The sequence below is a fragment of the Marmota marmota genome, unplaced genomic scaffold (assembly GCF_001458135.2).
Source record: "Marmota marmota marmota unplaced genomic scaffold, marMar, whole genome shotgun sequence".
Lineage (NCBI taxonomy): Eukaryota > Metazoa > Chordata > Mammalia > Rodentia > Sciuridae > Marmota > Marmota marmota.
In genome coordinates, this window is record NW_026000221.1 from 10,628,348 (window position 1) to 10,654,194 (window position 25,847).

The 25,847-nt window shown below is 36.9% G+C and overlaps 1 protein-coding gene and 1 long non-coding RNA gene across 21 annotated transcripts in view; one reads left to right on the forward strand and one right to left on the reverse strand.

Moving 5' to 3' along the window:
- Positions 1–11,531: 11,531 nt before the first annotated feature.
- LOC125612926 lies at positions 11,532–19,869 on the reverse strand. The gene is made up of 2 exons (XR_007343410.1): positions 19,690–19,869; positions 11,532–11,643 (listed from the first exon to the last, which is right to left on the reverse strand). It is a non-coding gene; the product is annotated as an uncharacterized LOC125612926 (long non-coding RNA).
- Positions 19,870–19,948: 79 nt separating this feature from the next.
- The window catches only part of LOC107144781 (tumor necrosis factor alpha-induced protein 8), a 314,538-nt gene continuing 308,639 nt past the window's right edge, over positions 19,949–25,847 (forward strand). For 18 of the 20 annotated variants that reach the window (XR_007343409.1, XR_007343404.1, XR_007343407.1 and 15 more), the window contains exon 1: positions 19,975–20,511. Coding sequence is in view for 14 of the 20 variants with exons in the window: in XM_048791984.1 (XP_048647941.1) it covers positions 20,425–20,511 (87 nt within the window). In the remaining 6 variants the exon portion in view is untranslated. Of the gene's footprint in view, positions 20,512–25,847 lie in introns of all 20 variants that reach the window. The other 2 variants (XM_015488613.2, XM_015488614.2) reach the window with 1 other exon arrangement.

A 25,847-nucleotide genomic window follows, 5' to 3' on the forward strand; every position in this document is an offset into this window, starting at 1 on the left:
GGAACAGGTCGGGTGGGGGTGATTGGTTAGTACTAAGATAGGTATATATTTAAACTGATTGGTTGAAGCCCTGAGATGTATACGTGCTGAGCTGCGCGATTTCTGGGAAGGGGTTATTTAGTAACTAGGTGGTCAGGGGAAGATTTCGACACACATCTAACAGGCAGTTCCGGGAATTGTCTTAACTGCCACAGGAATTTCAGGCTCTGAGTGCAGCTTGGAAACTTTACAAAACCTGGTCCTTTACATTTTAACTTCAATTTCTTTTATTCTTTCAAAACCAAGATAGTCAAATTTCCCAAACAGGCCAGTTTCAATTGGCATGAAAATGACATTCCCGCTGCTTTAAACTTACACAAAAGATATAACTTGATGTTAATTGATCAGTTGTTTTCCTGTTTTCCAGGCACCCTGGCCCTGCTTTATAAGGAAAATCATTTTGAAATGACTAAACTGGCTTTTTGTTTCTATTTTCTTCAAACATTTCTTTGTCTATAGATTCAACCTCCTTTGTTTGGATGATTAGGACACTTATTCTTTATTTTACTTTTTTGATGAACATGTATTAATTATACATATTAATGAGGTTTATGTATTGATATTACAATACACGTATAAAGCATACACAGATCAAATCAGGGTGATTTAACATTTACCTCTCTTTATCATTTCTCTAGGTTTGAAGACTGTATGCTTCTCTTCTATATCTTAATAAAATATATAATAGATTATTTTGAACTATAATCATCTCACTGTGCTTTAGAATACCAGAATTTATTCCTTCTATGTAACTGTTTTATAGCCATTATCCACCCTCCCTTTATCAACCTCACCCTTACCAATGCCTAGTAATTACATTTCTATGCTCAGGTCAACTTTTTTTTTTTTTTTTTTTTTAAGTTATTGAAGCATTTATTTTATGGAATTAAATGTTATTCTATTCTAGAATTAAAATAGGGCTGGGGATATAGCTCTGTTGGTAGAGTGCTTGCCTGGAATGCACAAGGCCCTGGGTTCAATCACCAGCACCATAGAGATAAATAAATAAATAAATAAAGCTAAAGCCAATTAAGATCTTTAAACTAACTTATTCTAATTTTCATCCTTTGGCAAAGGTAAATTAATTTTCTATGACCAGCCATCTCTCTCTTATATTTTAGAAATCTGTTATATGTATGTAAGCCAGACCCTATCTGTATTTAGCCTTACTCTCAACTATTAGTATATACTCTGTGCCATAACAAATGTTGGGGAATCATAGATACAATATATATTCAAAGATTTTTGGCTAACACTGTTTTTCTCTTTAAACTAAGTTGTCATGTGCTCTAATAACAATTCTACGCCGCAAAAAATTACTTTTTAGAGTATCCTTCCTATCCTTCCTATGTCAGCAAACATTTTTTCTCTAAACTGTCAGATAGTAAATATTTTTGGCTTTTCAGGTCATATAGTCTCTGTTAAAACTGCTCAACTCTGCAGTTGCAATGTGAAAGTTAATAGACAAAACACAAATGACTATACATGGCTATGTTCAAATAAAATTTATTTATGGGCTTGTGAACTTCTTAAATTTTTATGTAAGGAAATGTTATTGTTTTATATGTTAGTCAGCTTTATTACTGTTACAAGATGCCCAAGTAAAAAATTAAAGGAGGCAAGATTTATTTGCAGTTGTGAGTTTCAGTCCATGGTCATATGGTTCTACTGTTATGTGCCTGTGGTGAGGCAGAGCAACATGGTAGAGAAGGTGTGGTAGGTAGAACAGAGCTGCTCACCTCATGGTAGCCAGAAAGCAAAGGGGAGAAAAGGGTCAGGGAAAAGATATAGTCACCAAGGTCATGACCCCAAGGACACAGTCCCTTCAACTAGGTTCTTTTTATTTATTTATTTATTTATTTATTTAAAGAGAGAGAGAGAGAGAATTTTAATTTTTTTTTTTTTTTTTTCAGACACAACATCTTTGTTTGTATGTGGTGCTGAGGATCGTACCTGGGCCGCACGCCTGCCAGGCGAGCACGCCACCGCTTGAGCCACATCCCCAGTCCTTCAACTAGGTTCTAAAGCCCACAGTTTCCACCACCTCCCAGATGTCCACTCAATTATGATTCCATCAATGAATTAAATGTTTATTATTGAGGATAGAGTTCTCATGACCCAATTACTTTGCAAAACACCTCTGAACATTACTGCACTGGGGACTAAGCCTTCAACACAAGACTTTGAGAACATTTCAGATACAAACCATAACCTCTTATATTGATCCTTTTTGATGATTTAAAAGTGTGAAAATCCATTCTTAGTTTGGAGGCTATATAAAACCAAAAAGCAAAACAGATATGGTCCATGGGGCGACAGTTTTGGCCCAAATTCCTCACTATAAATATAGGAAAACTGAGTGCCTAAGGAGTTAAGATTTTTTTTCCAAAATCGCTTGGGTTTAGTGACAGAGATAAAATTAGCATTTTATCCTGACTCCTCAATTTATACTCTAGTCACTTTACCATATTGCCCCTCAGCTTAAACTGTTAAGTGTAGCTTGGTTAGGATACTGGATGATGATGATTGCATAAGATGAGTCTGCGTAGAGTATTTTATTTATATGTCAAAAGTTTTGTTTTGTTTTGTTTTTGGTAACAGGGATTGAACCCAGGAGCACTTGGCCCTTTTTTATTATTTTATATATATATTTATTTTTTTAAATTTATTTATTTACACTAATTTCTTATACATGACAGCAGAATGCATTTCAATTTATAGTACACATATAGAGCAGAATTTTTCATGTCTCTGGTTGTTCACAATGTAGAGTCACACCATTAGTGTTTTCATATATGTACTTAGGTAATGATGTCCACCATCTTTAAAACCCCCATGCCCTCCCCCTTCCCCTCACTCCCCTTTGAGGTATTCAAAGTTCCTCTATTACTCCTATGCTTTCCCCCATCCCCATAATGGATGAGCATCCACATATCAGAGAGAACATTTGGCCTTTGGTTTTTTGGGATTGGCTTATTTCACTTAGCATAATATTCTACAACTCTATCCATTTATCTACAAAGACCATAATTTTGTTCTCTTCTATTGTTGAGTAATATTCCATTGTGTGTGTGTGTGTGTGTATATATATATATATATGCCACATTTTCTTTTTTAAAGAGAGAGAGAGAGAGAAAATTTTTTTTTAATATTTATTTTTTAGTTTTCGGCAGAAACAACATCTTTGTTTGTATGTGGTGCTGAGGATTGAATCCGGGCCGCACGCACGCCAAGCGAGTGCACTACCGCTTGAGCCACCTCCCCAGCCCATACCACATTTTCTTTATCCATTCATCTATTGAAGGGCATTTAGGTTGCTTCTACAGTTTAGCTATTGTGAATTGTGCTGCTATAAATATTGATGTGACTGCATCCATGTAGTATGCTGTTTTTAAGTCCTTTGGTTATAAACTGAAGAGTGGTATAGCACGGTGAAATGGTGGTTCTATTCCCAGTTTTCCAAAGAATCGCCATACTTCTTTCCATATTGGCTGCACCATTTTGCACTCCCACCAGCAATGTATGAGGGTGCTTTTTGCCCCACCTCCTTGCCGACACTTATTGTTGTTTGTATTCTTAATAGCTGCCTTTCTGACTGGAGTGAGATGAAATCTTATAATAGTTTTGATTTGCATTTCTCTAATTGCTAGAGATGTTGAACTTTTTTATATATTTGTTGATTAATTGTATATCATCTCCTGAGAATTATCTGTTCAGTACCTTGGCCCATTTATTGACTGGGTTACTTGGGTTTATTTTGGTGTTAAGATGTTTGAGTTCTTTATATACCCTAGAGATTAGTACTCTAATGATGTGCGCATGGTAAATAATTGTTCCTGTTCTTTAGGCTTTCTATTTACATCACTGAGTGTTTATTTTGTTGGGAAGAAGCTTTTCAGTTTGAAATCGATCCCATGTATTGATTTTTTATTTTATTTCTTGTGATATAGAAGTATTATTAATGAAGTCAGGACCTAATCTGACATGAAGGAGATTGGGCCTACTTTTTCTTTTATTAGGTGCAGCATCTCTGGTTTAATTCCTAGGTCCTTGATCCACTTTGAGTTGAGTTTAGTGCATAATGAGGAACAGGGGATTAATTTTATTTTGCTGCATATGGATTTTCAGTTTTCCCAGCACCATTTGTTGAAGAAACTACCTTTTCTCCAATATATGTTTTTGGAGCATTTGTTTAGTATGAGATAAATATATTTGTGTGGGTTTGTCTCTGTGTCTTCTATTCTGTATCATTGGTCTACAAGTCTATTTTTGTTGCAATACCATACTGTTTTAGTTACTATTACTCTGTAATATTGTTTAAGGTCTGGTATTGTGATGCCACCTGCTTCACTTTTCTTGCTAAGGATTGCTTTAGCTAATTCTGGATCTCTTATTTTTCCAGATAAATTTCATGACTGCTTTTTCTATTTCTATGAGGAATCCCATTGGCATTTGATTGGGATTACATTAAATAGTACTCTCCTTAATATGGTCATTTTGACAATATTAATTCCACCTATCCAAGAACAAAGGAGATATTTTCATTTTCTAAGATCTTCTTTAATTTCTTTCTTTACCTTTCTGTAGTTTTCATTGTAGAGGTCTTTCACTAAGTTGGTTCCCAAATATTTTATTTGTCTATTTTTTGAGGCTATTGTAAATGGGGTAGTTTTCCTCATTTCTCTTTCAGAGGATTTATCACTGATGTTCAGAAATGCCTTTGGTTTATGGGTGTTGATTTTATATCCTGCTATTTTCATGAATTCATTTATTAATTCTAGAAGTTTTCTGGTGGAATTTTTTGGATCCTCTAGGTTTAGAATCATGTCATCGGAAAATAGAAATAGTTTGAGTTCTTCTTTTCCTATCTATATCCCTTTAATTTCTTTCATCTGTCTAATTCCTCTGGCTAGAGTTTATAGAACTATGATAAATAGAAGTGGTGATCCCCATAAAACAAATGCCAAATATTTTCTCTGATATGAGGATGATGATGGAGGGTGGGAAGCATGAGAGGAAACTTTAGATAGGACAAAGGGGAAGGAAAGGAAGAAAGGGGGCAAGGGAAGTAGGAAAGACACTGGAATGAGATGGATATCATTACCTTAAGTACATGTATGAAGACACAAATGGTGGCACTCTATTTTGTGTACAACCAGACATGAAAAATTGTGCTCTGTATGTGAACTATGAATTGAGATGCATTCTGCTGTCCCATATAACAAAGTAGAATACACACACACACACATACACACATATATATATATATATATATATATATATATATATATATATATATATATATAGTGAAAGAGGGCATCCCTGTCTTGTTCCAGTTTTTAGAGGGAATGCTTTCAATTTGTCTCCATTTAGAATAATGTTGACCTGGGACGTAGCATAGATAGCATTTACAATGTTGAGATGTGTTCCTGTTATCCTTAGTTTTTCTAGTGTTTTGAACATGAAGGGGTACTGTATTTTGTCGAAAGCTTTTTCTGAATCTATTGAGATGATCATATGGTTCTTATCTGTAAGTCTATTGATGTGATGAATTACATTTATGGATTTCTGTATGTTGAACCTACCTTGCATCTCTGGGATGAAGCCCATTTGATCAAGGTGCATGATCTTTTTAATATGTTTTTATATTTGATTTGCCAAAATTTTATTGAGAATTATTGCATCTATGTCCATTAGAGATATTGGTCTGAATTTTTCTTTTTTTGATGTGTATTTGTCTGGTTTTAGAATCAGATTGATATTAGCCTCATAGAATTAGTTTGTAAGTGTTACCCCTTTTTATATTTCATGAAATAATTTGAGGAGTATTGGTATTAGTTCTTCTTTGAAGGTCTTGTAGAACTGTATCCGTCTGGTCCAGAGCTTTTTGTGGTTGGTAGGCTTCTGATGGCATCTTCTATTTCATTGCTTAAAATTGATTTGTGTAACTTGTGTATATCATCCTCATTCAGTTTGGGCAAATCATATGACCCTAGAAATTTGTCGATGCCATTGATATTTTCTATTTTATTGGAGTACAAAGTTTCAAAATAGTTTCTAATTATCTTCTGTATTTCTGTTGTGTTTGTTGTGATATTTCCTGTTTCTCCATAGATGTTAGTAATCTGAGTCTTCTCTCTCCTTCTCTTCGTCAACATGGCTAAGGGTCTATCAATTTTATTGATTTTTTCAAAGAATCAACTTTTTGTTCTGTCAATTTTTTTCAATTGTTTCTTTTGTTTCAATTTTATTGATTTCAGCTGTAATTTTAATTATTTCCTATCTTCTATTGCTTTTGGTGTTGATTTGTTCTTCTTTTTCTAGGGTGTTCAGATATTATTTGTTGACTTTTTCTTCTTTTAAGGAATGAACTCCATGCAATAAACTTTTTTCTTAGTACTGCCTTCATAGTGTCCCAGAGATTCAATACATTGTATCTGTATTCTCATTTACATTTAAGAATTTTTAAATCTTCTATCTGATGTCTTTTTCAACCCATTGTTCATTCAATAGCATATTATTTAGTCTGCAGGTGTTGGAGTAGCTTCCATTTTTTATTTTATCATTGATTTGTAATTTTATTCCATTAAGATCTGATAGGATGCAGGGTATAGTATCTCTGTTTGTTTTTTTGTTGTTGTTGTTGTTGTATTTGCTAAGAGTTGCTTTGTGGGCCTGTGTGGTGAGCCGCTTCTGCCGTTTATGCAAATTATGGTCGCAATTACAAGATGGCGCTGGCTCCGCTGTGGTCTGTGACAAACAACTCCTTATTTGGGAGAGTTGGCGCATGACTTTTCATCACCCTATGAGAAAGCTCCACGTGGCTGCTTTGCATTGGGGCTTGAGATGCTATATTAAGGCTGGGAGGGGCATCCGAGAGGAAGACAAAGAACTATCAAGGGCCTGAAATAAACTACTGAAAGAAGATTCCTGAGTGTTGCGTCTTCCTTGCGGGCAAGGGGGCGCAACAGGCCTGAGGTTGTGGCTCAGTGGTAGAGCGCTCGCCTAGCACACTCAAGGTCCTGAGTTTGATCCTCAACATCACATAAAAATGAACAAATGAAATGAAGATGTTGTGTCCAAGTACAACTAAAAAATAAATATATTTTTTTAAAAGAATTGCTTTTTGGCATAATTTTTGGTCTATTTTAGAGAAGAATCCATGTGCTGCTGAGAAGAAAGTGTATTTGTTCATTGAAGGATGAAATATTCTATATATATCAGTTAAGTTTAAGTTATTGATTGTATAATTGAGTTCTGTATTTTCTTTGTTTAGCTTTCGTTTGGAAGATCTATCCAGCAGTGAAAGAGGTGTGTTAAAGTCACCCAGAATTATTATGTTGTGGTCTATTTGACTCTTGAACTTGTGAAGAGTTTGTTTGATGAATATAGACGCTCCATTATATATTTATAATTGTTATGTCTTGTTGGTGTATGGTTCCCTTTAACAATATGAAATGTCCTTCTTTATCCCTTTTGATCAACTTTGGCTTGAAGTCTACTTTATTTGATATGAAAATGGAAACACCTGCTTGTTTCTGCAGTTTATGTGAGTGGTATGTTTTTTCCCAACCTTTCACCTTCGGTCTGTGGATGTCTTTTCCTATGGCGCGAATTATGAGTCTCTTGGAAGCAGTATATTGTTGGGTCTTTTTTTTTTTTTTTAATCCAATCTGCCAGTCTCTGTCTTTTGATTGGTGAGTTTATGGCATTAAAATTCAGGGTTATTAGTATTCTTAGTCACTTTTCTTTATTTTTTGTATTTAACTTGAGTTGGGTTTTGTTTTTTTGGGGTTTTTTTGTGGTTTTTTTTTTTTTGGTAGTGGTGATTGAACTCAGGTGCACTCGACCATTGCAAAATCCCCAATCCTATTTTGTATCTTGTTTAGAGACTGTGTCTCACTGAGTTGATTAGTGCCTTGCCATTGCTAAGGCTGGCTTTGAACTTGTGATCTTCCTGCCTCAACCTTCCATGATGCTGAGATGACAAATGTGTGCCACTGGGCCCTGCTTGGTTTCTCATTGATTGGTTTTTCATTTAGTGTAACACCTCCCTTTGCTGGTTTTCATTGTTTTTCATTTCCTCCTCATGGAATATTTTGTAGTGCAGACTTTCTAGTTATAAATTCTTTTAACTTTTGTTTATCATGGAAGGTTTTTATTTCATCATCAAATCTAAAGCTTAATTTTACTGGATATAAGATTCTTGGTTGACATCTATATTCTTTCAGAGCTTGGTAAATGATGTTCTAGCATCTTCTAGCTTTCAGGGTCTGGGTTGAAAAATCTGCAGAGAATCTAATTGGCTTCCCCTTATTTGTGATCTGATTTCCTTCTGTTTTGTCTTTTAAAATTCTCTCCTTGTTCTATCTATTAGGCATTTTCATTATAACGTGACTTGGTGTGGATCTGTTGTAATTTTGTACATTTGGTGTCCTGTAAGCCTCTTGTATTTGATTTTCTAATACATTCTTCATGCTTGGGAAATTTTCTGACATTATCTCATTGAACAGATTATGCATTTCTTTGGTTTGAATCTATATGCCTTCTTCTATCCCCAAAAATATTAGATTTGGTCTTCTGATGTTATTCCATAATTCTTCAATGTTTTGTTCATGGTTTCTTACTATCTTCACTGTGTGATCAAATTTATTTTCAAGATTTTTATTTTATCTTTATTATCTGACATTCTGTCTTCCAAGTGATCTAGTATGTTGGTGATGCTTTCTATTGAGGTTTTTTTTTTATCTCATTTATTGTTTCCTTCATTTCAAGGATTTCTGTTTTTTTTTCCAAAAATCTTTCTTTCTTGAATCTCTTTTTCTTTTTTCTTTTTTTTTTAAAGAGAGAGAGAGAGAGAGAGAGAGAGAGAGGAGAGAGAGAGAGAAAGAGAGAATTCTTTAATGTTTATTTTTCAGTTTTCGGTGGACACAACATCTTTATTTTTATGTGGTGCTGAGGATCAAACCCAACGCCCTGCACATGCCAAGTGGGCAAGTTACCGCCTTAGCCACATCCCCAGCCCTTGAATCTCTTTTTCTTAAAGTAGTCTTTTGCTACCTGTATTTGCTCCCTTATCTCTGTCTTGGTATGATCAATGGTTGCCTGTATTTGCTTCCTTATCTCTTTGTTGGAGTGATAAATTTTTGCCTGTATTTGCTCACATAGCTCATTATTTAATTCATAGATAATTTTATTTTTTATTTTTTATCATTTTATTTTTTATTTGTAGTTGCATACAATACTTTTATTTATATGTGGTGCTGAGGAGCAAACCCAGGGTCTCACACTTGCTAGGCGAGCGCTCTACCACTGAGCCACAACTCCAGCCCTGATCATTTTAATTATGTACAGTCTGAACTCCTTCTCTGACATTTCATCAACTGTGCTGTCTATGTATTCTATTATTGTGGCATCTTGGTTTGTTTGGAGCACTTTCCTCTCTTGTTCTTTCATGCTGTCTATGTGTGTTCCTTTCTTGCAGTGCGGATCTGAGGTATTAACGTTTCTACCATATAATCTTCATTTTATTTATTTTTTGGTGGTGCTTGGGATTGAACCCAGGGCCTTGTCCATGCGAGGCAAGCATTCTACCAACTAAAGTATATTCCTAGCCCCTCTACCCTATAATCTTATAGTATCCCTGAAGATTACCTGTACTTCAGCTTGGTGTTTGGCTTGTAGACTCTAGCTGGTGTCCCACGATAAATGCTGCTGCAACTAAAGATGGTGGTAGCAGAGATAACTCAAGATAGCAGTGGGGGTGTCTGCTGCCCCTGAACTGCATGGGCAGCTGAACTTAAGGTCTCTCAAGTGAATTTCCAGGGACACCAAATAAAACACAGACACACATTTTACCTTTAAACAAGCTTCAGGACGGCTTCTCCGCTCCTGGCCTCAGGCTCCCCAAATGGGAGAGCAAGAGAAAGTCACAAGAGGCTGGCGAGAGAGAGCAAGCATGTTCCGAAGTGGGCTTTTATTGGGGGGACCCTTATTCTTAGAAAGTTCCATCCAAAAAAGGCCAGAAGGGGCAGGGTTATAAAGGACAGGTGAGTGTAATTTGACCCAAGGGGCCATGGGGCAACATGCCTAAGTCTGAAGACACATCCTCAACTTCCTGGATCAGGCAATGTCCAGGTGGCTACAAGATGTAGTGACTGGTCAAAGCCTCTGCTCTCGGATGGAAGGCACGAATCATTCAGAGTGGGTCCCCACAGGTGTCCCAATATGGGTGCAACCACTTTCAGAGAGATGAGGCTGAAAGGGTGGGCCTTACAATGGTTTTGGGCTGCCTGTCCCAAGATGCAGCCTCCTGGCTATATCTGTTGTCCCAAGATGGAAGTTACTGTGTGGGGAGGGCTACAGCAATGGCTGCAGATCCCAAGATGGAAGTGGAGTAGGCCTAGGTTTCGTTGTGGGTCTGCTGGTGGGTGTTTGTGGTCCTGGACCAGGACCAGGATCTGGGTTCCAGTGTGGGTCTGTCAGTTAGCTGGGCGGTCCTGGGACTAACCTTGTCCTTTGCTTGAGTAGGTGAGGCAGACCTGGACCTAGGCTTGGATTTCAGGGTGGGTCTGCTGGTCGGTGGTCCTAGGCCTAGTTTTATGCTTGAATTCGGGACCCCCAAAAGACCACCAGAGACCATGATTGATGTAAGCAGCAAAGAGGTGTTTATTGTGAGCTAGTTCGGTCCTCTGTGCGCACACAGCAACTGGTGACGCTGAGAGGCCCTGAGCCCAAGTTTTGCAGCAGTTTTATACACTCTTTGGGGAAGGCAGGGACTTCACATACATCATAGCCTCTCTTAGCAAATCATCACACACCGCTGGAAAATCATAAAACAACTCTAAAACATGATTAGCACATCCACTGGTGGGAACAAGTTGAGTAAGGGTGATTGGTTACTACAAGAGGGGGATTCATTTGAACTGATTGGTTTAAGCCATGAGGGGGAGTACTGCTGAACTACATGGTTTCCCAACATGTTATCAACCACCATAAACTACTGGGAAGGTCATCTGGCATCCCAGGTATTTCCTTGTCTTATGCTGATTGGTGGCTGCTAGGGGGTTGCTATGGGTCTCCACCTAGCCTGACTTGAGTCAGGGACACCTGGCTCACAGATCTCTCTGGTTATTTTTAGATAAACTCAGCAGGGTGGGTATGTGCCTAGGAGTGCTCTGTGGGTCTTTCCAAGGACAAGGGTCACGTCCCCTTCCTTGGACAGGCTTTGCTCTGAGGTAGATGCTGGCTTTTCACTAGAACTTATCCTTGGCTCTCACCCAGGCCATTGAGATGGTCTTAGGCCAGGGCTATGGTCCGGTGGGGGTCTGCATGTCCTCAGTGTGGTCCTAGGCCAGAGCCTGGACCTGGGGTCCCATGCGGATCCGTGGGGTGGTCCTGAGCCAGGCATATATTTTGAGACAGCATCTGATTAAATTGCGTCTGGACTTGCTGAATTGCTGAGGCTGACCTTGAACTTTTGATCCTCCTACCTCAGCCTCCCAAGCTGCTGGCCTGAGCCACTCTGTCTGGCTATTTCAAGATTTTTTGTTTGTATCTCTCTCCAATAGACTTCAAGGATCATAGTTGAAGGGTTTTTCATTGCTGTGGAAGAAACAAATAAATTATACTTATTTAGCTGTTTCATTGAAATATTTCATTGTTAATCCAAGGTTATTTAATGGGCAATTTAATATGTTAAAAGAAAAAATTTAGCCCTTCCAACCTGGAGAGTTCCATGGATGGTCAAGCCCGGTGGCCCAGATCCACCCACACCAGCCCCGCACAGGACACAGGCTCTCAGTAGGCCCAGTTTACCCCTCCACCTGCAAGGCAGACACCCGCCAGAGCTTAGCCTCTGGCACAGGACTGCCCCTTCTGACCAACAGACTACTACTTGAGGTCAAGCCCAGCGGCCCAGATCCACCCACTCCAACTTATGCAGGACCCAGATCCAGGATGAAGTAGCATTCATTAAGGGACACCAGCAGGGTCCGGAAGCCCAATATCAAAGTGAGGTACAGACAATCTGCACAGGTTACAAAAATATAGGGAAGAAACTGTAATATCTCAGATCCATACTGTAAGAAAGGAAGACACATAGACAACATGAAAAAACAAGGGAGGAAACTGCCCCAAACAATCCAGGACACTGTAATAACAGAACCCACCGACAGCAAAGTTGATGAAATGTCAGAGAAGGAGTTAAGAAGGTTCATAATTAAAATGATCTGTGAATTAAAGAATGACCTAAATGAGCAAATACAAGCAAAAATTAATCAGATAAGAGGGCAAACACAGGTAGAGAAAGATTACTTTGAGAGAGATAGAGACCCTGAAAAATAAAAACAGTCAGAAATCCTTGAAATGAAGGATACAATTTATCAAATAAAAAACTCAATAGAAAGCATAAGTAACAGACTAGATCACTTGGAAGAAAAAAAGTCAGATAATGAAGACAAAGTATACAGTCTGGAAAATAAAGTTGATCACACAGTGAAGATACTTAGAAAACATGAACAGAACATCCAAGAACATGGGACAGTATCAAAAGACCAAATATAAGAGTTATTGGGATAGAGGAAGGCACAGAGTTTCAAACCAAAACAATGCACAATCTTTTCAATGAGATAATATCAGAAAATTTCCCAGGCATGAAGAACGAATTGGAAAACCAAATACAAGAGGCTTACAGGACACCAAATGTACAAAATTACAACAGATCTACACCAAAGCACATTATAATGAAAATGTCTAGCATACAGAATATTGATAGAATATTAAAAGTTGCAAGAGAGAGGAATCAGATCATATATAGGGGGAGACCAATTCGTATCTCAGCAGATTTTTCAACCTAGTCTCTCAAAGCCATGAGATCGTGGAAAAACATATACCAAGCTCTAAAAGAAAATGGATGCCAGCCAAGAATCTTATATCCAGCAAAACTAAGCTTTAGATTTGATGAGGAAATGAAAACCTTCCATGATAAACCAAAGTTACAAGAATTCACAACTAGAAAGCCTGCACTACAGAACATCCTCAGCAAAATACTTCATGAAGAGAAAATGAAAAACAATGATGAAAATCAGTAGAGGGAGGGATTACACTAAAGGAAAATCTAATCAGAGGAGAAACCAAGTCATGTTAAATACCAAAAATAAAAATGGCTGGGAATACAAATCATGTTTCAATAATAACCCTGAATGTTAATGCCCTAAACTCACCAATCAAAAGACATAGACTAGCAGATTGGATAAAAAAAAAAGGTCCAACAATATGCTGCCTCCAAGAGACTCACCTCATAGAAAAAGACATCCACAGACTGAAGGTGAAGGGTTGGGAAAAATCATACCACTCATATGGACTGCGGAAGCAAGCAGGGGTTTCTATCCTCATATCAAGTAAAGCAGACTTCAAACTAAAGTCAGTCAAAAAGGATAAAGAAGAACACTACATACCGCTCAAGGGAACCATACACCAACAAAACTTAACAATTATAAATATATATGCCCGAAACAATGGAGCATCTACGTTGATCAAACAAACTTTTCTGACGTTCAAGAGTCAAATAGACTACAACAAAATAATTGTGGGTGACTTAAACACACTTCTTTCATCACTAGATAGATCTTCCTAACAAAAGCTGAACAAACTATAGAACTCAATAATATAATCAATAACAGACAACTGACATATACAGAATATTCCATCCTTCAATGAGAGAATATACTTTCTTCTCAGTAGCATATGGATCCTTCTCTAAAATAGACCATATACTATGCCACAAAGCAACTTTTAGCAATATAAAAAAGTAGAGATACTACCCTGCATTCTATCATATCATAATGGAATGAAATTAGAAATCAATGATAAAATAAGAAACAAAATCCACTCCAACACTTGGAGACTAAATAATATGCTACTGAATGAACAATGTGTTACAGTAGACATCAAGGAGGAGTTTAAAAGTTTTTTAGAGGTGAATGAGAACAGAGATACAACATATTGGAATCTCTGGTACATTATGAAAGCAATTCTAATAGGAAAGTATATTGTATGGAGTTCATTCCATAAAAGAAAAAAAAGTGAACAAATAAATGATTAACATTACATCTCAAAGCCCTAGAAAAAGAAGAACAAATCAACACCAAAAGCAGAAGACAGGAAATAATTAAGAGCATAGTTCAAATTAATGAATTTGAAACAATTGAAAAAAATTGACAAAACAGAAAGTTTATTCTTTGAAAAAATAAATAAAATTGACAAACCGTCACCTATGCTAACGAAGAGAAGGAGAGAGAAAACTCAAATTACTAACGTACGTGATGATAAAGAAAATATCACAATAGATACTACAGAAATACAGGAGAGAATTATATTATTTTGAAAACTTGTACTCCAATAAAATAGAAAATACCAAAGGTATCAACAAATTTCTAGAGTCATATTATTTGCCCAAATTAAATCAGGATGTTATACACAATTTAAACAGATCCATATCAAGCAGTGAAATAGAAGACCCCATCAGAATCCTACCAATCAAGTAAAGCCTAGGATTGGATGGATACACAGTTGAGTTCCACAAGACCTTTAAAGAGAACTAATACTAATACTCTTCAATTTATTTGAGGAAATAGAAAAAGAGGCAGCACTTCCAAACTCATTCTATGAGGCCAGTATCACCCTGATTCCAAAACCAGGCAATGACACATTAAAGAAAGACAACTTCAGACCAATATCTCTAATGAACATAGATGAAAAAATTCTCAATAAAATTCTGGCATATTGAATATAAAACATATGAAAAAGATAGTTCACCACGATCAAGTGGGGTTCATCCCAGAGATGCAAAGTTGGTTCAACATACAAAAATCAATAAATGTAATTCATTGCATCAATAGACTTAAAGATAAGAACCATATGATCATCTCAATAGATTCAGAAAGGGCATTTGACAAAATACAGCAATGCTTCATGTTCAAAATGCTAGAAAGCTAGGGATAACAGGAACATATCTCAACATTGTAAAAGCTATCTATGCAAAACCCCAGGTGAACATCATTCTAAATGGAGACAAATTGAAAGCATTCCCACTAAAAACTGGAACAAGACAGGGATGCCCATTTCATCATTTCTATTTAACATAGTTCTTGAAACACTTGCCAGAGCAATTAGACAGACCCCAAAAGAAATTATAGGGATACAGATAGAAAAACAAGAACTCAAATTAGCACTATTTGCCTATGACATGATTCTATATCTAGAAGACCCCAAAAATTCTACCAGAAAACTTCTAGTACTAGTAAACGAATTCATGAAAGTAGCAGAATATAAAAATCAACACCCATAAATAAAAGGCATTTCTGTACATCAGTGACACATCTTCTGAAAGGGAAACGAGGAAAACTACCCCATTTACAATAGCCTCAAAAAAAGAGAAAATATTTGGGAATAAACCTAACAAAAAAGGTAAAAGACCTCTACACTGAAAACTACAGAATGCTAAAGAAAGAAATTAAAGAAGACCTCAGCAGCTGGAAAGATCTCCTTTCTTGGATAAGCAGAATTAATATTGTCAAAATGACCATACTACCAAAGGCATTATGCAGATTTAATACAATTCCAATCAAAATTCCAATGACTTTCCTCATAGAAATAGAAAAAAGCAGTCATTAAATTCATCTGGAAAAATAGAAGACCCAGAATAGCTAAAGCAATCCTTAGCAAGAAGAGTGAAGTAGGTGGCATCATGATACCAGACCTTAAATTATACTACAGAGTAATAGTAACAAAACAGCATTGTATTGGCACCAAAACAGACTTGTAGACCAATGGAACAGAATAGAGGACACAGAGACTAACTCATAAAATTAAAGTTATCTTATTTTAGACAAATGCTCTTATTTTAGAGGCTATATTGGAGAAAAGATAGCCTCTTCAACAAAAGGTTCTGGGGAAACTGGAAATCCATATGCAACAAAATGAAATGAAACCTCTATTTCTCACCAGGCACAAAACTCAACTCAAAGTGGATCAAGGACCTAGGAATTAAACCAGAGACCCTGCATCTCATAGAAAAAAAAAAGTAGGCCCAACTTCCATCATAGTCGAGTAGGCCCTTACTTCCTTAATAATACTCCTATAGTGTAAGAATTAAAATCAAGAATTAATAAGTGGGACAAATTCAAACTCAATAGCTTCTTCTCAGCAAAAGAAATGTTCAGTGAGGTGAATAGAGAACATACAGCTTGGAAGCAAATTTTTACCACTTGAACATCAGATAGAGCTCTTATCTCTAGGGTATATAAAGTACTCAAAAGGCTAACACCAAAAAAAAAAACAAAAAACAAATAACTCAATCAATAAATGGTCCAAGGAACTGAACAGACACTTCTCAGAAGGTGATATACAATCAATCAACAAATATATGAAAAAATGTTCAATATCTCTAGTAATTAGAGAAATACAATCAAAACTAAGTTTTCATCTCACTTCAGTCAGAATGGTGGTTATTAAGAATACAAATAACAGTAAGTGTTGACAAGGATGTGGGGAAAAAAGCACACTCATACATTGCTGGTAGGACTGCAAAATGGTACAGCCAATATGGAAAGAAGTTTGGAGATTCCTTGGATAACTGGGAATGGAACCACCATTTGATCCAGCTATCCCTTTCCTTGGTCTATATCCAAAGGACTTAAAAACAGCATACTACAGGGACACAGCCAAATCAATGTTTATTGCACACAATAACTAAACTATGGAACCAGCACAGATGCTCTTCAGTAGATGAATGGATAATGAAAATGTGGTATATATACACAATGGAATATTACTCAGCAATAAAAGAGAATAAAATCATGGCCTTTGCAGGTGAATGGATGAAGTTGGAGAATATAATGCTAAATGAAGTTAGTCAATCCCCCCAAAAACAAATGCTGAATGTTTTCTGATATAAGGAGGCTGGTACATTTTGGGGTTAAGAGGGGGAGCAAGGGAGAATTAGAACTCTAGATAGGGCAAAGGGGTGGGAGGGGAATAGAGGAGTTATGGGGGTAGGAAAGATGGTAGAATGAGATGGACATTATTACCCTAAATACATGTTTGAAGACATGAATTGTGTGAATATTCTTTGTATACAACTGGCGATATGAGACATTATGCTCTATATATGTAATATGAATTATAATGCATTCTGATGTCATATATAACAAATTAGAATAAAAAAAATGGGCTAGGGGGCTGGGATTGTGGCTCAACGGTAGAGCGATTGCCTTGCACGTGCGAGACTTGGGTTCGATCCTCAGCACCACATAAAAATAAGTAAGTGAAATAAAGGTATTGTGTCCAACTATAACTAAAAAAAAAAAAAAATGGGCTAGGGATGTGGCTCAGTGGTAAAGTGCCACTGGATTCAATCTCTGGTACAAAAAAAAAAGGAGGAGGAAGAAGAGAAGGAGGAATAATAATAATAATAATAATAATAATAATAATAATAAGCTTTTTAATTAGACTTCCAGTTTGTCTAAATGCTAAGTTAGATTACCGGTCCTTATGTATGGAATCAAGGAATAGAGCATCCTCAGACCAAATTTAGTTTAACATAAGGTAGTGTGAGTATTTCAGATGAATAATAATCAAAAGAATGCCTTTCCTTTTTAAAATATTTTTTTAGATGTGGTGAACCTTTATTTTATTCGTTTATTTATATGCAGTGCTGAGAATTGAACCCAGTGCCTCACACATCCTAGGTAAGAGCTCTTCCACTGAGCCACAACCCTAGCCCATGCCTTTGCTTTTTATTAGCTTAGTTCTGTAGTTTTTGGATTCAGATTTGGATAGTCTCAGAACTTTTGTGCAGCCTCAAACATCATTGGGAAGTTTGATTTGGACTGAGACTTGACACTGGAAAGCCTTAGAAAGATTATTTCAAAAGATTAGATTTATTTAGGAATAATCACAACAAGTGGAAACATTTATCAAATGCTTCCTATGCTCATAACATTATTCTTATTTAATTATTATGATAATAATAGGAGGAAAGTTTACTATTATCTCCATATTATAGAAAAGTAAAGTAAAAAGAGATTAAGTTACCTTTCAAAGTAAGTGGTAAGTATAACATTCAAATCAGGTAGTCTATCCCAAGTATATAAATCAATCCTGATTTAGGGTCTAAAATATAGGAGGTGTAGCTTGATGGTAGACTGTATGCTTAGTATGTACAAGGCCTTGGGTTCAATTTCTAGCATGAAAAACAAAATAAGGGCTGGGGATGTGGCTCAAGTGGTAGCGTGCTCGCCAGGCATGCGTGCGGCCTGGGTTCGATCCTCAGCACCACATACAAAGATGTTGTGTCCACTGAAAACTAAATAAATAAATAAATAAATAAATATTAAAACTCTCTCTCTCTCTCTCCCTGTTTGTTGTTTTTTTTTAAAGAAAGAAAAATAAAATAAATTCAAAGTTAACTTAAAGCCACTTTAAGTAAACTTGAAATTATAATTATAAAACAAGTTCAGGGCTGGAATGGTGGTGCACACCAGTAATCCTGGCCATTGGGGGGCTGAGGCAGGAGGATCTAAATTCAAAGCCATATTGGACAATTTAGGAAGATCTTGTCTGAAAAAAAAAATCATCTATAGGTATGCTAGACCATAACAAAAAAATATATATTTTTAAAAAGACAGGACAGAGGATACAGTTCAGCTGGTAGAGTGCTTGCCTTGCATGCACAAGTCCATGGATTCAATCCCAAGGATCCCCCCCCCCCCCGCCCCACACGCACACATAGAACAAATTGTTTTGGCCTTCATCTTTACGAATACACCGAAATAAGGGAATCACTTTCATCTTTCAAGTGTAAAAAAAAAAAAAAAAGGAGGGGGGGAGATGGCTGTTAAACTTGTTTTTAAAATAACTTTAAATTGGAAGACCAAGTAAACATATACTGCAAAAGCGTTAGGAAAAGGAAATAAAATTACTAGTACCCGCCTGTGCCATGCTCTCCGCTGGCCCCAGTAGTAGTTTGAAGTTTTTTAGTGAGATGAAGTGTTTCTAGTTATTGCTATTTATTTAACGTTTACTGAAGACTTAAATTGAAACTGACACTGCTAAATGTTTGAGGTACAGAGAAGAACAGGACACAATGTGCTTTTAAGGAGACTTAGAGTATAGAGGGGAAGACGTATAAACTAACGTTTGTCAATAATAATACCAAATTTCTGCCAAAATATAAATGACACTTTTCATTTTGGAATTCTTAGGTTCTCCCAAAACAAATGCTCAAAGCAGGGCTGGCGCAATATTAGAACAATACCATTTCAAAACATATGTCAATTATAAATTTAAAAATACCACGTTAGCACTTGTCAAATGTTTAATCCTTTCAAAATCATCAAATTCTCCTGCTCCGCGAGTTGGAAAGGCGCACTGGCCAGGAGTAACCCCGACACTGCCATCAGATGTTTGGAGGATCACGTTTACTTAAAGATTCTCGTGAGTAGCCTGGAGAGTGGTGCATGTTGGGATTTGCAGTCCTAACAGGACAAGGACACTGAAATTCCATTAGAAGGCACTTCTCTCATTGAAACTTTGTTTCTCAACAGTTAAATTAAATCCTAAACTAGAGCATAACTTGACAAGACTCACCTCTTCCTAGATTTATTAGTCTGCTGCTAGGCTCATTTACGTTCAAAGCTTAAACGGACAGTGAGCTCCTTCACAAGTCTCCAAAAGACTGGCTTGTTTTCTGTATTGGGCGGAGCTCCAGGTGGAACTGAGCTCATGATTGGCCAGCTTCTGACCAGAAGAGGCGTTTTTGTATCTACTCGGGGGAATGTTTTTTCTATTGCACCATTTTTTTTTCCTGCGGAGGGAAATCTCGCGATATTTCGGCTAAAGGGACCCGAAGAGGCGTAGTGAGCGGCCGGGGACTGTAGGGGTGGAGGGCACCGGAGCCGGGAGGGGACAGGTCAGGCTGGGAGTCGAGCGCGTGCTGCCCGCGCCACTTGGGCTCGGTCAGTGCCGGCTGACCTGGGCCCAGAGGAATTGTGCGGACAGCGCGGCCCTCCTGGCTGGTGAGTGGGCACCTGGTCGCGGCTGGTGAGTGGACCCGGAGCTTCACCTGGGCCTTCGCGCGCAGTGACAGGTGCGCCGAGGAGCGCGGCGCTCCACCGCTCGCCGACCCGCCCCCTCCGGGCCTTGCCTGCCTGGGCACGGGATGAGCCGCGGGCCCCAGCTGAGAGGCTCGTGCTTTTGGCGCCTATCACTGTCTGCGTCGCCGCGGAAGAGCGGCCGCCGCCCCTAAGGGAAGGAGGAGGGAAGCGGCCGCTGACCCCGGGCATGAGCCGGACGCGGCGTCTACGGCTCGACTAAGGCGCCGACATGAACCTGCACCAGGTGTTGACCGGAGCTGTGAACCCTGGCGACCACTGCTTCTCCGTGGGCAGTGTCGGCGATCAGCGCTTCACGGTGAGTGAGAGAGACTCCCGCGTCGCCCTAGACTGGTTCGCGCCCGGGAGCCAGCCCGGCTGGCCGGGAATGAAGGACCGAGGCCGGGAGCGCCTGGTCGCTCCCTCCGGGTCCCCGTCACTTAGGGCCCAGGCGGACCTGGCCTTTGAGAACGAAGGTGGCAAAAACATTTTACCGTGTAGAGCCTGAAATCAGAAGTTAGAATGTATTAGGATTTAAAATATTTTTAGTCTTATTTCCTTGAACCACAGTGGTTGCCAGAGTCATTTGTCCAAAATCTTTGTTGAGTAATGAGTTGAGGGCTTTTTATTTTCCTTTTCCATAGTCCTAAATTGTCAAATGTAGAAATACTTGAGATTGGTTTCGGTTTTTATTGTAAGTTAAAGTATCTTTGTAGTTGAAATGAGTGGGTGTCTTAAAACAATTACTAGTTGTTTGCTATCAACCCCAGCACTGAGTGAAAGCTGCTTTTCATTTATTTTTCTTCAGATTCACTAAGGAACAACTTTGGAAAGAAAAAGTATTTTAAAAGTAACTCTTTTCTACCATTCTTTGAATTTCACATATAACAGTCACGTCTTTGAAAACTTTAAAGATTGTTCGAATTAATTACTGAAAGTTGCACCTTGTTTTTCAGTATAACTTCTTTTTGCTATGGAGTAGTAATTCCAGGTTAAGGGGTCACTCAAAGTAACTTGATTTTTGTTGGTCTTCCCATGTATTATAAGGAGGACCGCCCCACATTTGCTGTTTATCAATACAGTGGCCTTTTCTGCCTTAAGTATGGCTTTTGCTATAGTTTCAAACTGTAAATCAGTATTGTAGGTGATACCTTTTGTCTAAATATATTTGTAATGATGATGACTTTTGCTACAACTTGTGTAGATTATCTCTTTAGTTGTGATTAAAAGTAACACTTTATATAAGTGAAACAAAGTAAATAGCTTAACAAATGCCCCAGGTTTAGGAGGCTTAAATTTCTAATCTTACTGTCTAACTTTGACTTTTTCTGTGTCCTTTGTTAGTATAAATACCCAACATTTAATATGGCTTAGGCATTTAATGCCTAAGTTCTACTTTTAGAGTTATGCTAACCTAGCATTTTGCTTTCAACTAAAGACTATTCCTTCCCTATAGAGTGACTCATGCACACCTTAGTTTGCACTTGACAGTAGTAATTGTTGAAATTCTAATTCTAAATGTTTACCTAGGCAGAATATTCAGGGAAAGAATGAACTCTTAGGGTCTGAGCAACTGTGTTCTCCCTATAACTGGGCATTGCTCTCTATTCTTGTTACTTAAAGGAAGGAAATAAGCCTCATCCTTAGGGGTTTTCCTAGTGGGGGATTATAGGATAGTAATGTTGCATTTTGTATCATCTCCTGGAGTTATATGAGCACTTTCTTCAATGTAAGATTTTTTAAAAAATTTTATATGTATACATATATTTTAGTTGTCTATGAACCATTTATTTATTTATTTATTTATTTATATGTGGTGCTGAGAATCTAGCCCAGTGCCTCACACATGCCAGGCAAGTGCTCTACCATTGAGCCACAACTCTAGCCCCAATGTAAGTTTTAAGAAATTTTTAAAGAAGGCAATCAGAATCTATGTAAATACTTTCAGATTACATATACAATAAATATTTAAGGATGCATTCTTTAAAACCTTGGTGAATTGCCTCTGTGTTATTTTTTAGGAGAAGTCAGTTAATGTGCCAAGAATTATATGGTCATCATACACCATCATGTGGCTTGTTCCTTAGTTCTGTTTTTAAAAGTCTATTTCCCTAAAGTAGGCTTTAATCATCCCCCTGCAAGCTTATTGCAGATTTCTCCCAGATTTCTGGAAACAAAAGAGTAAATAAGTTTTGTTTTTTGTTTTTGTGTTGTTGCTGTACTGGAGATTGAACCCAGAGCGTTCTACCACTGAGCTACCTCCCTAGCCCCTTTTATTTTTTTATGGTTGAAACAGAGTTTCACCAAATTGCTGAGGTTGGCCTCAAACTTAATAATGCTTCTACCTCAGCCTCATGAGTAACTGGGATTATAGGTGTGAGCCATTGGGCCTGGCTCAATAAATAATTTTTTTTTGTGTGTGTTTATTTAATATAAAGAAATTCCAGCTATCTTTAATTTGGGTGGGTACTTGAAGGATTATCAGTCATGTTTTCTCTATTGCAGCCAGTCCATCCCTGACTCTTTAACATTATATCCATGGTTCTGTTAGAAGCTAGGGTTCTTGCTCTTAATTTCCTGAATACTCACACACGTCTCAAATTGATCTCTCTTTAAATTGCCCTTTTTTCTGTTTCTCATGTTAAAATACAGAATCTATGGTTTACTCCTTGAGTATTGTTTTTAAAATACAGAATCTATGGTTTACTCCTTGAGTATTGTTTTTAACATCTTAATTAATATCATTATTATTATTTTTTTTGGTGGTAGGGATCAAACCAGGGAGGGCCTGAATCATGCTGGGTAAGCACTCTTCCGTTAAGGTACACCCCTAGCCCTGATCAGTTGATTGTTCTTTCTTTCTTTGCAGATAGCAAAAATTAATGGTAGATAATATGTGAAGACTAAGAATTGGTCTCAATTGCAGTTTTACTCAGGGTAGGGATATGAAATCTTCTTGAAGTACCCCCTAGAAAATTCTTTTATCCCTTCTGGTGCTTTATGCCGTAAGACATTCCTGGGTTTGTAATTCCTTACTTTGTGTATTTCCAAATAACTCACCTGTTTTGGCTTTGGAAGATTCTAGAAGTGAGATCCTGTTTTCTCAATAAAATCTGAAAGGTTTTAAATTGAAATGAAATTGAACACCACTTACCATGTTTTCTAGATTTTAAAACATGCGATTATTGATAGAGATTAATGTACCTAATATTAGATTTTTTAAAAATACTTAAACAGACATCAAACTATTTTGATTTTGCCCTTAGTTAGAAAGCTTCTAGTGGGCAGTGACCATGTATCACACTTTATTTGTACTTTTATTATATCATTAACTAGTCTTGCCTTGTGTATTTGTGTGTGTGTCTGCTGTGGCTTCCTGGCAAGTACCTAGAATAATGATTGAGGGAGTGGTGATGCCTTATAGTTGAGTCATTACATGGCTTTAATTTCTAGCATGGTTCCTTATAGTTATCTATGGAGCAAGTTCTTTTGCAATCTTTTATATTTCTTTTTTTCTCTCTGGTACAATGTGACTGCAATAGTACTTATACATTGTTACATGAAAAAGTGCACAGCTCTAAGTTCATGGCTTAGAATATGTAAGACTCTTTAAAATGTCAACGTTTATGAAATTAGAGTTATAGTCATTATAATGCCTCGCACTAGAAAGTGCTTGATAAATAGTGGTTGAGTTGATTGATTATATGGATAAAGAAGCCTTTCTGCAATATGATTAATAATTACTGTGTTTTAAAATAGCTTTATAATTTAGATTTGAACCTAAATAAAATATTTCTGTTAAAGTTTGTTTACATTTTTTCAAAGCCAATTGTTATGCATTTTATTATCAACATAAGTAAGGAACTAGGGAAGTCTTCAGTACACTAAATCAAAATTATTTTTTCCTTGGTTATTGGAATGATTCTTTTACCCTGTTTCCTTGTTGATTTACTTCCGACTTTTTAGAGAAAATATGTGAGCTATCTGATCTCGATCTGTTGACAATTTTTGGTTTTTAGGAAAAAATATTGCTTATAAAAGGCAATAAGAGAGGCACTGTTAATTAGAACCTCATATTTTTGTACATATTTCATGTTGAAACTGTTTTGAATGAAATGGAAAGGGAGTTAATTACCAAGAGACAGAAAAAATTGTGCTAATATTTAGGACTTCGTTTTTCTGATTTGGAATTTTAACACCTTAGCTATAGGAGGGAAAGGTTTCATTTAATTTTAGGCAACTCAGTGTTCCTAGCTAAGGGGACCCAGATTAGAAATCACAAGACTTGCAGCTATGTGATGCTGGTAGATAAATGGGGACTGAAACAGCATTCTCCTTTCTCAACTCTCTGTGACAGTAAGCAGGCTTTAGTTTAACTCTGTTTTGTTCACTGCAGGGACGCCTGATTGGGCATAATTGCTACATTGGGAGGATGGGAAACAATTTTTATTTTATTTTTTGGAAGGAGCCACGTGAGTTTTTGTGAGTGGGGAGAATGCAGAAGGGGAAAGTTTGCTGCTGTTCATATCTGGAGAAATAAATATGTTTGTGGTGATTATAAGGGCATTATAGACTTCTTAAAAAATTTGGCTTTCTTTATAAAACATTATAAAATTAAAGTACCTTTAATACTAGTACTAATTCTCAGTATTTTAAAACAATAATAAACATTGATTACAACATACCAAACTATGTCCTAGTCATTTTACTAGGACATATACTAACAATAAATTCTTCAGGATCTTCACCTGATATGATTGGTTAAAACAAAAGGTCAGTGAAAAGAAAATCCAAGTATCTTACAGAAATCTAGGGTTTCCAAAGTAGAATATTGACTGTTACAGTCTTGAATATTTTTTGAAATTTAGAATATTTGAGAAGATTCTCTGTCAAAATTTAAAGCTAAAAATCATGTTTGATTATATGCTTGATAGACTACATTTTCCCCAGGTTTTCCTGTGCATCAAGTAAGCAACCTAATGTCATGTGTGCCTAGTACAAGGATTTTCCATTGGTTATTAAAAGAACGTTCTGATTATAGATGTTTTGATAGAAGCAGTTTGTGTACCAGTTGTAATATAGGCATATTACCTTTTTGTTTGATAAGACAGTGCCATGTATCCTTTTTTGTTTATTTGTTTATTATTATTTTTTTTCATGTCGCTGGGGATGGAACTCATTCCTGAGCTACTATGGAGTTATTCTCCCAGCCATTGAATTCCTTTTCTAGTAGTTGATTCTTTTCTTTTTACCGCAGATTTGTGAGGTATTTAGATCACATCAATTCATATCATATCTGTGTTCCAAAATGAAAATAGCTATAGGGAAATCCGACCTCAAATCTTGCCCTTTTTAATTTTTGTTAGTATAGTTAGTATTACATATTTAGATTTTATAATTTAGAAAATTTGGCATGAGTTAATTTAGCATCAATCTTTGTTGCAATATTCTTTAACTTTTCTTGACTGTTTATCTTTGCATTGAGTCTGATCAAATCACACAAACTTGATCACTTCTGTGTTCATTCTTACATCCCTGATTCTTTTTTCTAAAATATTTTTCATCATATTTTTTATACTTGTACATAGGTACAATATCTTTATTTTTATTTATTTTTATGTGGTACTGAGGATGGAACACCCCCCATCCCCCCCC